Source organism: Oncorhynchus mykiss, chromosome 7, assembly GCF_013265735.2.
Source record: "Oncorhynchus mykiss isolate Arlee chromosome 7, USDA_OmykA_1.1, whole genome shotgun sequence".
NCBI lineage: Eukaryota > Metazoa > Chordata > Actinopteri > Salmoniformes > Salmonidae > Oncorhynchus > Oncorhynchus mykiss.
Window position 1 is genome coordinate 55,789,248 of NC_048571.1, and position 12,877 is coordinate 55,802,124.

The window sequence follows — 12,877 nt, forward strand, 5'->3', positions numbered from 1 at the left end:
TAGTGTCTGTGTATGTGTTTGCGCACGCACGTGTGTGTGTGTGTATGTGTCCTGGAGCCTTAGCACAAGAAAGTTTTAGAAAGGCTGGAGGTGGATTCATGGCTTAAGCTACCGAAGAACCAAACATCCATTCACAAAGTGTTTATCTGAGTTTACTGCCCAAACAATGTCTTGTTGCAACAAAGGAACACTGTGCACAGAAGCACACACATAAAACCCACCTCATAGGAGTGAACACACGCAAACATCCCAAAATATATACAGTGCATTTGGAAAGTATTCAAACCCCTTAACTTTAATCACATTTTGTTACTTTACAGCCTTATTCTAATAGCTGCTGCACAGCTATTTTCAGGTCTCTCCAGAGATGTTTGATCGGGTTCAAGTCCGGGCTGTGGCTGGGCCACTTGAGGACATTCAGAGACTTGTCCCAAAGACACTCCTGTGTTATCTTGGCTGTGTACTTAGGATTGTTGTCCTGTTGGAAGGTGAACCATCACCCCAGTCTGAGGTCCTGAGTGCTCTGGAGCAGGTTTTTAGCAGGGATCTCTCAGTACTTTCCGCCGTTCATCTTTCCCTCGATCCTGACTAGTCTCCCAGTCCCTGTCGCTGAAAAACATCCCCACAGCATGATGCTTCACCGTAGGGATGGTGCCTGGTATCCTCCAGACGTGACGCTTGGCCAAGGCCAAGGACTTGGTGTCTTGGTTTCATCAGCCCAGAGAATCTTGTTTCTCATCGTCTGAAAGTCCTTTAGGTGCTTTTTGGCAAACTCCAAGCGGGCTGTCACATGCCTTTTACTGAGGAGTGGCTTCTGTCTGGCCACTCTACCACAAAGGCCAGATTGGGCGACTGCTGCAGAGATGGTTGTCCTTCTGTAAGGTTCTCCCATCTCCACAGAGGAACTCTGGAGTTCTGTCTGAGTGACCATTGGGTTCTTGGTCACCTCGCTGGTCAAGGCCCTTCTCCCCCGATTGCTCAGTTTGAGGAAGAGTCTTGGTGGTTCCAAACTTCTTCCATTTAAGAATGATGGAGGCTACTAGATTCTTGGGGAACTCCAATGCTGCAGAAATGTTTTGGTACCCTTCCCCAGATCTGTACCTTGACACAATCCTGTCTCGGAGCTCTACAGACAATTCCTTCGACATTATGGCATGGTTTTTGCTCTGACATGCACTGTCAACTGTGGGACCTTATATAGAAAGGTGTGTGCCTTTACAAATCATGTCCAATCAATTGAAGCTGTAGAATCATCTCATGGATGACCAATGGAAACATGATACACCTGAGTTCAATTTGGAGTCTCATAGCAATACTTATGTCAATATGGTATTTTTTATATATTTGCAAAAATGTTTACAAAGCTGTTTTCACTTTGTTATTATGTGTGTAAATTGACGAGGGAAAACATTTATTTAATCAATTTTAGTATAAGGCTGTAACGTAATAAAATGTGGAAAAAGTGAAGGGGTCTGAATACTTTCCGAATGCACTGTATATGAACAGAAATGTAAAACACTGTTTTATAGCATTTTCACCTTAGTTTGCTTTATATCACAAACTGATTATAAAAAAACGAAATAGTAGCATGGTGTAAAAAATAAATAAAATGGGGGTGGAAAGTAGACGTACTTGTGTTTCATCACAAGCATTGGTATGTGTGTACTCACGTCAAGATCTCGGACAAGATAGAAGACTACAGTACAGTTAACTAGGGTCCAATTACACCTATACACTGTCTGTCAGACAGATCCTCTGTCACCCAATTAAAGAGCTGTGAATAAGTACATTTAAGTTCAGCCCTATTATATACAGTACAAAGGTGTAGTGATCATACTGAGTAACACTTTTTCAAAGGAGCGTGTTAAGGTTAAAAGTGTTTATTGTTTCATGCAAAATACCTGGAAGAACCTGGAAATGTGATGTTCTATCTCGATGCAAATGGCCCAAAATTTGGCATGCAAAGGTTAATGCAAAATACTGTTGAGTACCCGGGCTGAATACAAATATGCAAACATCAGATGAGAGGGAAAATATAATAAATCTCAACTCTCAAACTACAGCTCCAGCTTAACTTTAAGATTAAAATGGTAGAAGTGGATATAGAATGCTAATATAGATTTTGGCAAATGTTTAACAGCTTGTACTAACAGAGTGCTATCGGCAGCAGAAAAGGACAGGAGAGAGACAAATTGGCTTCTGTTGATTAGCCACCTGACACCTGATTTTCCTAAATATTATATGCCTATGAAATGGAGACACCACAGGAACTCATCAAACACACACACACAAGGCCGCCTTTGAAGTTTTACTGTCTTATACCCTGGGGCGGCAGGGTAACCTAGTGGTTAGAGCGTTGGACTAGTAACCGGAAGGCTGCAAGTTCAAACCCCTGAGCTGACAAGGTACAAATCCGTGGCAGTTAACCCACAGTTCCTAGGCTGTCATTGAAAGTAAGAATTTGTTCTTAACTGACTTGCCTAGTTAAAAAAATGTGCATATCAGGCATGTGGTATTAAAGCGCTCGTCTCGTCTAACCTCGTAACCACGCACAATACTGACAAGGCCTAATCAGCCAACCACAAGCAAATGTCAGGAAAATACTCTGGAAGTGTCAGACAAGAACCTGTCGCCTGGTAATTTCCATATGTTGGTGTCTTGTTTCAAACATCTTCAGGCGTACCGTAAATGCACCTCCGGCATCATGTTGAAAGCAACAGCACACCTCTGGTGAGACTTGTACTCTGGTACAGGGCAGCCTGATCCGAAGTACTTTATTCACTACCCAGGAGGTACAGACAGACGGAGAGTACAGCTCTCCCCATCGACTCGCTGGGCTTGTACAGGTGAGTTTCTCCATTACTGGTTGTATGGCAAATTACCTTTGAAATGACTTTCTCCTGGCCTCCTGTCCCTTCTTTTTCTTTCCCTCTGACCCTCTCTCTTTCTCTCAATGCATCTTTCTACACTGGCATTCGCCAATGCCTGCTTTAAGTTCTCTCTGATGTTTGCCATGATGTTTGCCTAGCCTGCCTCTACCTGCCCTCAGCAGCATGGCGGTGCCATTAAGACTGCTGGTTCTATGCTGGGTGTTAGGAGCAGGGCGTAGTCAGAGCTCTCCACCATGGTTCCAGAACATCACTACCAACCTGTTTAACTCTTCTGGAGACATCCTCCTCGGGGGGCTCTTCCCCATCAACGAGCTCACCAGCAACCTGAGCCACAGAGTGAAGCCGGACAACATTAGCTGTGACAGGTAGAGTAACTCAAGATCCTTTTTGCTGAATATGATTTTTGCCCTATGTCAAGTGTCTTCATACTGTAATCATATTAGCCGATTCTGCATATCTCATTCGAATTAGTGCTTGCTTCTCATTCGTTTAAATGATTTGAATTATTGAATTATAGCACAGCAGTAACAACCCCTCCCTGTCTGTGCTTCGCCTGGCAGGATTAATGAGCATGGGCTAGGTATGGCCCTTGTGATGAAGTACACAGTGGATGAGATCAACGCCAACTCCACCCTACTCCCTGGTATCAGGCTTGGCTATGAGATCTTCGACACCTGCAAGCAGTCTGCCGTCATCGTGAAACCCACACTCCTCTTCCTCACTGAGGGCTCCAACCGAGAGCTGGCCGTCATGTGTAACTACACAGACTATGTGACCCGTGTGGCGGCTGTCATCGGCCCATCCACCTCAGAGATGGTCTCAGTCATAGGAAAACTATTGGGATTCTTCCTCATACCACAGGTTAGTATGGTCACATGATGGAATGCTATCTTTCAATGCAAACAATGTCATCCTCATATAATGTGATGCAAAATGAAGATTTCCGATTTGTCCATTGTTTGACAATCCCTCGAATATGATTTGGATTGAACTGTGTGCTGTGGTGGAACACAGATGGTGGAATATGATTTTGATTGAACTGTGTGCTGTGGTGGAACACAGATGGTGGAATATGATTTTGATTGAACTGTGTGCTGTGGTGGAACACAGATGGTGGAATATGATTTTGATTGAACTGTGTGCTGTGGTGGAACACAGATGGTGGAATATGATTTTGATTGAACTGTGTGCTGTGGTGGAACACAGATGGTGGAATATGATTTTGATTGAACTGTGTGCTGTGGTGGAACACAGATGGTGGAATATGATTTTGATTGAACTGTGTGCTGTGGTGGAACACAGATGGTGGAATATGATTTTGATTGAACTGTGTGCTGTGGTGGAACACAGATGGTGGAATATGATTTGGATTGAACTGTGTGCTGTGGTGGAACACAGATGGTGGAATATGATTTTGATTGAACTGTGTGCTGTGGTGGAACACAGATGGTGGAATATGATTTTGATTGAACTGTGTGCTGTGGTGGAACACAGATGGTGGAATATGATTTTGATTGAACTGTGTGCTGTGGTGGAACACAGATGGTGGAATATGATTTGGATTGAACTGTGTGCTGTGGTGGAACACAGATGGTGGAATATGATTTGGATTGAACTGTGTGCTGTGGTGGAACACAGATGGTGGAATATGATTTGGATTGAACTGTGTGCTGTGGTGGAACACAGATGGTGGAATATGATTTTGATTGAACTGTGTGCTGTGGTGGAACACAGATGGTGGAATATGATTTGGATTGAACTGTGTGCTGTGGTGGAACACAGATGGTGGAATATGATTTTGATTGAACTGTGTGCTGTGGAGGAACACAGATGGTGGAATATGATTTTGATTGAACTGTGTGCTGTGGTGGAACACAGATGGTGGAATATGATTTGGATTGAACTGTGTGCTGTGGTGGAACACAGATGGTGGAATATGATTTTGATTGAACTGTGTGCTGTGGTGGAACACAGATGGTGGAATATGATTTTGATTGAACTGTGTGCTGTGGTGGAACACAGATGGTGGAATATGATTTGGATTGAACTGTGTGCTGTGGTGGAACACAGATGGTGGAATATGATTTTGATTGAACTGTGTGCTGTGGTGGAACACAGATGGTGGAATATGATTTTGATTGAACTGTGTGCTGTGGTGGAACACAGATGGTGGAATATGATTTTGATTGAACTGTGTGCTGTGGTGGAACACAGATGGTGGAATATGATTTTGATTGAACTGTGTGCTGTGGTGGAACACAGATGGTGGAATATGATTTTGATTGAACTGTGTGCTGTGGTGGAACACAGATGGTGGAATATGATTTTGATTGAACTGTGTGCTGTGGTGGAACACAGATGGTGGAATATGATTTTGATTGAACTGTGTGCTGTGGTGGAACACAGATGGTGGAATATGATTTGGATTGAACTGTGTGCTGTGGTGGAACACAGATGGTGGAATATGATTTTGATTGAACTGTGTGCTGTGGTGGAACACAGATGAAAATGTGAGATTCAACTGCAGTGGAGACATAATTGCTTTTTGTATCTACCGTTGCTACTTATGTCTCATTACCATCATCCCTCTGTCCTCTGTAGATCAGCTACCTCGCAACTAGTGACTTGTTCAGTGACAAGAGTATGTACCCATCGTTCCTGCGCACCGTGCCCAGTGACAAGAGGCAGGTGGAGGCCATGGTGCGTCTGCTGAACAGGTTCCAGTGGAACTGGGTGGCCGTGGTGGGCAGTGAGGATGAGTACGGACGCCAGGGCCAGCGCCAGTTCTCCACCCTGGCAGGAAGGAGCTCCATCTGTGTGGGCTACGAGGGGTTAATCCCTATGTACCGTGACCCACAGCCAGTGGTCAGAGAGATCCTGGACCGCATCGCAGAGGCTAAGGTGGGAGTGGTGGTGGTCTTTTCCCTCTCCCAGCCTGCCAGAGCCTTCTTCACTGAGGTCAGTGAGATAGCAAGCCACATAAGAGTTCTGGAGACCGACAAAATTGTAAAACAAAATCTCACAAGCTTTTCAAAAAGCTTTATGCAGCCATTGGTTTGACTGTTTTTAAAGTACATTAATGCAACTCATTTACAGTATCTAAATTCAGATTAGAACATTTGTCTGTAAGTAGCAACGTGCATGTGCTATAATTCAGTCAATATCTGATAGATTATAAAAAATGTGAAAAGTTTGGAGTTTCTTAATCAGTTTTCCAACTATTTCATTTATTACATTAGTTTTAAAAACATTTTAACAATTTCAATGACCATTGCTACAATACCAACATGCTGTTTGTGATCAGGTGATCAGGAGGAATCTGACAGGTGTGTGGGTGGCCAGCGATGCGTGGGCCCTGCACAAAGACGTATCAACTCTCCCAAACATCCACACTGTGGGCACTATCATTGCCTTCGCAGTCCAGAGCCAGACCCTGGCCCTGCTCACACCCTACACCAGTGAACTCTTCTCCAGGATCAGAGAGGAGAGGGCCAGGCAGCCCTCACCAGATACAGAGTCAACCCGTGGTATGAACCAGTGCCCAGACTGCTGGAACCTGTCCCCAGACAACGTAGGTCTAGTGACAGAGCCCATACTGCTGAGGTCAGCTTTCAGTGTCTATGCTGCCATCTACAGCGTTGCACACGCACTGCACAATCTGCACGGGTGCAATGCCAATAGTTGCCCGAGGGGCCCTAAAATCAAAGTCTATCCCTGGCAGGTACATTCTCCCTCACAGTTACTTTTTTTCTCTCCAGATAATGATTATGTGAGACTGTGCAAGGATACTTTTACAAATGTAATGAACAACACTCTCCCCCTGCAGCTGTTGGAGGTGCTGAAGAAGGTAAACTTCAGTCTAAATGGAAGTCATTTTGAGTTTGACAGTAATGGAAACCCAAACATTGGCTACAACGTACTACAGTGGGTCTGGAGAAACAACAGTTTGAGTTTCAAAGATGTCGGCACCTTCTATAAGAACCTGTCAATCAACAACACCCTCATCCAATGGCATACAGGCAGTACTAAGGTAATCGCCGCCCCATCTCCTCATCAAACATAATGTTGGATTAGATTGGCTTTTCACATTTTTACCTCTGCGATTAAGCCTTTTTAATGTGCCAGCTATGCTCCACAAAGTGGTAACTTTTCTAACTTCCTTCAGCTAGAGTAGATTGCATTTTCCTTTTATGCACCAAACTCAATTGTCACCAATATTGGTTAAAGCTGCTCAAATGTTTGACATAAAAAAGTATTAATTTAAGTGTGTTTACCACAGGAGGTTGGTGGCACCTTAATTGGGGAGGACAGGCTCGTGGTAATGGCTGGAACGGAATTTGTGGAATTGTATAAAAAAACAACAACATGGTTTTCGTGTGTTTGATGCCATTCCATTCGCTCCGTTCCTGCCGTTATTATGAGCCGTCCTCCCTTCAGCAGCCTCCTGTGGTGTTGACCACCACATCCTCTCTGACCCCACCTCTGCTGCAGGCCCCTGAGTCTACCTGTTCCTCTGAGTGTGGCCCTGGCCAGGTGCGCAGAGTGAAAGGTTTCCATTCCTGCTGCTATGACTGTATTGACTGTTTACCGGGCACCTTCCAGAATGGCACAAGTGGGTGATTCACACTCACAGACATTACCTCCATCAATCTAGGCATTAAAAAGGCCATCACTCTTGTGATTTGGTTTTGTAGATTTCTTTGATATTTTCCTTGAGCAACATGCTGAAACTAACAGATGAACAGACTAACAGCTTTACACCTTTGTCACACACTGCCAACATTGTGTTTAAAAAATGCCCAATAAATTGACAAAATTGAAAGATGTGAGTGGTGGTCTTTCTACTCTTATCTGGTTCTATCATTATATTATTCTAACCACGTCTCTGCTCCCTCTCTGTCTCCAAGTGGACATCCAGTGTACCCAGTGTCTAGATGGCCAGTGGTCCCTGGTACGTAGCACCAACTGCACCGAGCCTACCTTTGACTTCCTGACCTGGAGTCAGCCTGAGTCCCTGGGGATGCTGCTGGCCATGCTGGTGCTGCTGGTCTGTCAGGGGGCTGTGGGGGTCCTTCTCCTGCAGCACCGGGGGTCTCCACTGGTGAGGGCCTCTGGGGGGGCCCTGGGTGGTGTGGCCCTCCTCAGCCTGATGGGGGGCTGTGCCTGCCTGCTGATGTTCCTGGGCCAGCCGGGGGAGCTGGTGTGTCGTCTGCAGCTGCCCCTCAGCTCTATTTTCCAAACGGTCACCCTGTCCACCATCCTAGCCATCTCCCTGCAGGTAAGGCCTAGACCTGTGGAACACAAAACAGACATGAATCATGGAGATATTATATAGCTAAATAGGTTTTCTTTGATAAAAAAAATCCAACAGTTCAGGAGACATTTGGATGAATATGAGCGAGGAAGACGCAGAGTATCATGAATCCTGGAGTAGCTCATTCTCTGTCCTCCCTCAGATTGTGTACGTGACAGAATTCCCTGGCAAGGCTCCTTTTCATCTGGATACACTGAGAGGCCCTGGAGGCTGTCTGCTAGTATTGGCCTGCTGTGGAGTGCAGGCAGGGATCTGTGGGTACTATGTCCAGGAAGGGCCCTCTCTATCCCAGTACCTGGCCAAGATGAAGGTGACCTTTGTGAGGAAGTTCCTGCGATGCCCTGTGGAACCCATTTTAGCTCTGGGCCTGATGCAGGGCTTCAATGGCCTCCTCGCCCTCACATCCTTCATGTGCACCTTCATGTCTGTGAAGAGCGTTCGACAATACAACCTGGCCAGAGATATCACCTTCTCCACCCTGACCTACTGCATGGTTTGGGTGGTCTTCATCCCCATCTACACCGGTCTGAATGACAAAGACCGCTCCATCGTTCATGTATCTGTCAGTTTGCTCAGTAACATGGGGCTGATGGCGGCCTACTATCTGCCAAAATGTCATCTGCTGCTGAAGAAACCTGAGCTCAACACAGAAGAGCACTTTCGTACCTTCCTCGAGGAGGCTGAAGCAACTCCTCAGGAGGAGCATGACCAGGGACCTGCAGAGGAAGAACAGGGATCTGCAGGGGAGGGACAGGGATCAGGAGAGGGGCAGGGATCAGGGGAGGGGCAGGGATCAGGGGAGGGGCAGGGATCAGGGAAGGGACAGGGATAAGGAAGGGACAAGACTTGGGACTTTTATTCTGTTTAATGTTTAAATCGTGTATTCAATTTAGTTTATAATGCATTGTTTCACAATTTTTGCAGAGACATATAACTGCAATCATTCAATCAAACTAGTCTACATGCACATGAAATGTATAACAAAGACTTGACAATTGAGGATGTGTGTGACTAAGTTAAACCAGATGTTCTAAAAGGTGCAGCATGCTGCACTTGCCTGCTACGATCTGTGATGTAGTTTGCTAGATCACCACCAGGGGACGCAATCATACAATTTACAAGCCGTTTACAGACTGAAACAGCCATTAGGTAAAACTATCAGTCAGTCAATGTGGCTTTTTTTGAATAGTATGTAGGCCTAATATATTGTACAGTAAAACAACATCCGATTCCATTATAATGGGTTGCCGTGATTGTCTTATTCGTGAAAATACACACTATGCAGCAAAGGCATACTAGGCTAAGTCACAATACTTTTTTATAGGCATTATACTACGCATAGGCCTAGAGCACTACGATGAACGAATTGCATAGAGAATCAATTGAGTGATGTAGTATTTATGTATATGTAAATCTCAGTGAATTTGAACTAGGCAACAGATAATTGAAAGCCCACTAAATTGTTCTGATTAGCCTGCCGTTGGCCTCGGGCATGTTTTGACGTTTTCTTCGTCCATTTCAACCTGTGAGTGTGACGATGTAAACGGTAAAATACGGAACCATCACACGTTTCCTAGTCTACTGATTAAATTAAACGACAAAACCAAATTCGTCAACCATAAATGACAACACAAAGCGTTTTATTATTTTTACTCCAAGTTCTGCAATGTCATGAGCTCACCTTGACGTTTTCTGCCGTTGAAAGGCAGGTGTAATGACTCTATGCGCTCATAGTCCAGTAGGCATTGTTATGGTTTGGTGAAGCTAAAAACGGTTACATCCTCTGGTTATTAACTGGGATAGGTCACCCCTGTGACCAACTCCACACATGACATTGATGTGGAAGCTGCGTAAAGCTGAAAGCCCGTGCCCTCGAACATAACCAGCTCTTGATAATCCATCCATTAATATACAGTGTCATAGGCCTAACGTGCACAGTAATATCTAACGGTGTTAATGCATGATAAAGATTCACTCAATGAATCCGATTTCGTGAGCAATTTCGAATAATAAGCACTTGAAATTATTCATATTAAGAAGAAACCTTTCTATTGCTTTGGAGAAAAAAAAGAAACTTACATCGAGTCCAGTGCTTAAATTAACTTCTGAATAATTGAACGAAATTCATTTCAATAGTGATAATATGATCATTTAAACATGAAGCACAACATGGAGTGGTTTGTACAAAATAATTCGCCTATAGGCATTGGAAAACTTTAATCCTTATAGTAAGAATTAGAAAAACACTATGTTGGTCTATAGCCTACTCTTGATAAAAGCATCCCCTAATTTCGAAATTGAGTTTTGGAATGAAGATGAACACACTATTTACCACATGGTTGCTGGTATGACTGTATGATGAAGTCTGGTATTGTGCTGAGCCATATATTGTTACCCAAACAAGACATAAGACAAATGGAAAAACTTCACATAGTCCGTATGTTCTATTCTTCTGGGTTCGCTGATTACGTCGCGTGATAAAAGTTGTTTCTTACTATAAACTAATGTGGGAATCAGAGAGCTCTAATGAAGCGGTTAGGGATAAAGCATCCTTTGCTCTGATGCGGTCCCTATCGCCCCGAACACTACAGGCTTGGTTTCATTGGGCAAACAACCAGCATCAAACGTGTTTATCAAGTCCGGTGGCGGCAAGAACCACCATCCACCGGGGAACTGGAGCAGCAGCGGGAGAGGTGCGACCATAGAAATGCCCTCTCTTCCTCCGTGCCTTTGGCGTGTTTGATTAAAGCTTGTTACTGTTTTGAATTTGAATAATAATCCTCCAAACTAAAGGCGACCTTTGTCTGGGCAGAATGTATGGCCATTATCATTGCAATTATTTAATCAAGAGCTGCAGCTAATAGTTTAAAAAACAAACGTTTTAAACACTTGCCAAAATGTAGTATTTAATTATGTCGCATTATAGCCCAGACAACTATTGTTAATGTGTGCGCAAAGACTGCGTAAGTTTCTTGACCACCACAAGATGACACGGGCATGGAGGATATCAGCGAAATGATTTCTTCAGATAGACCCATATCGATTTAAAACGTTTCATCAGCTATTTCAAATTACATTGTACTTCAAGATTATTATTTACACTGAACAAAAATATAAACACAACATGTAACAAACAGGTGTGGCATATAAAAAATGTGAGGTTTTGTCACACTTTCCTCTGTTCAGTGTCTGTGTTCTTTTGCCCATCTTAATCTTTTATTTTTATTGGCAAGTCTGATAACTTTGCAACTCTGCCTAGAAGGCCAGCACTGTTGACGTTGAGACTGGTGTTTTGCGGGTACTATTTAATGAAGCTGCCAGTTGAGGACTTGTGAAGCATCTGTTTCTCAAACTAGACACTAATGTACTTGTCCTCTTGCTCAGTTGTGCACCGGGGCCTCACACTCCTCTTTCTATTCTGGTTAGGGCCAGTTTGCGCTGTTCTGTAAAGGGATTAGTTCACAGCGTTGTATGAGATCTTCAGTTTCTTGGCAATGTCTCGCATGGAATAGCCTTCATTTCTCAGAACAAGAATAGACTGACACATTTTCGAAGAAAGTTATTTGTTTCTGGCCATTTTGAGCCTGTAATCGAACCCACAAATGCTGATGCTCCATATACTCAACTAGTCTAAAGAAGGAAAGTTTTATTTCTTCTTTTATCAGGACAACAGTTTTCAGCTGTGCTAACATAATTGCAAAAGGGATTTCTAATGATCTATTATCCTTTATAAATGATAAACTTGGATTAGCTAACAGAACGTGCCATTAGAACACAGGAGTGATGGTTGCTGATAATGGGCCTCTGTACGCCTATGTAGATATTCCATTAAAAAACCTGCCATTTCCAGCTACAATAGTCATTTACAACATTAACAATGTCTGCACTGTATTTCTGATCAATTTGATGCTATTTTAATGGACAAAAAAATGTGTTTTCTTTAAAAAACAAGGACATTTCTAAGTGACCCCAAGCCTTTAAACGGTAGTGTACATCACTTTTATTTTGAGCCGTCTTTGCCGTCAACCAAAACGGAGCACCTGGCTCACGCCCGGGAAGCAGCCCGGTTCTAAAACGAACGCAATAACCCGGGACAGGCCCGGGACATTAATCAAATCCCCTCAATAGACGGGTTGGTTGTTTAGCAACAATACCGACACATGCACAATTATGGGGCAAAACAGACGGAGTTGGCTTAGACTGTTGACAACATGTAAACTATATTCAGGCTCCAATGTTTATTGAAAACATAAATACATTTTCACAATGAGCACTTGTTGTCTCTCAAATACATCTTTACAGTTGTTGGTTAGCTAGCTAGCAAATTTTAACATGACTTTTAATGACTGCAAAATGTATAGTATTTAGCGGTTCATGTAAAGTAAGTGCTAAATAAAGTTTCAGAAACCAAAAGTTTGTGTGAGAGCACGGTGAAACCAACCTAACTTGTAGCCTAGGCCTATGGCCTAATGTGAAATAAATTACTCCAACCAAAATATCCATGATATTAGTTAGAAAATGACTTTGTTGATAAAGTTATATATACTGCTGTTAATTAATGTTCAGCATAATAGCTGAAGACAATACAATCGATGCAATAAGGGGGAACATGAATTCATGAAATTACCAAACTGTGCGAGGCCAGAACTAAGAACAATATGGCTGTTGAGAA

General features: G+C 43.5%; 1 protein-coding gene across 1 annotated transcript; it reads left to right on the forward strand.

Moving 5' to 3' along the window:
- Nucleotides 1–3,043: 3,043 nt before the first annotated feature.
- On the forward strand, nt 3,044–9,037 carry LOC110528971 (taste receptor type 1 member 3-like). Its single transcript, XM_021611136.2, has 8 exons — nt 3,044–3,256; nt 3,452–3,752; nt 5,493–5,849; nt 6,196–6,612; nt 6,718–6,921; nt 7,383–7,503; nt 7,799–8,169; nt 8,348–9,037. The coding sequence occupies exons 1-8, from the start codon at nt 3,054–3,056 to the stop codon at nt 9,035–9,037; spliced, it is 2,664 nt and encodes an 887-aa protein (XP_021466811.2). The 5' UTR covers nt 3,044–3,053.
- Nucleotides 9,038–12,877: the final 3,840 nt, after the last annotated feature.

What these genes read in the sequence shown, in the direction of transcription:
- LOC110528971 (XM_021611136.2), top strand. Translation starts at nt 3,054, where the DNA reads ATGGCGGTGCCATTAAGACTGCTGGTTCTATGCTGGGTGTTAGGAGCA. An exon ending in CCAGAGCCTTCTTCACTGAG is followed by an intron (nt 5,850 to 6,195) that starts GTCAGTGAGATA and finishes GTTTGTGATCAG; the next exon opens with GTGATCAGGAGGAATCTGAC. An exon ending in TCCTAGCCATCTCCCTGCAG is followed by an intron (nt 8,170 to 8,347) that starts GTAAGGCCTAGA and finishes GTCCTCCCTCAG; the next exon opens with ATTGTGTACGTGACAGAATT.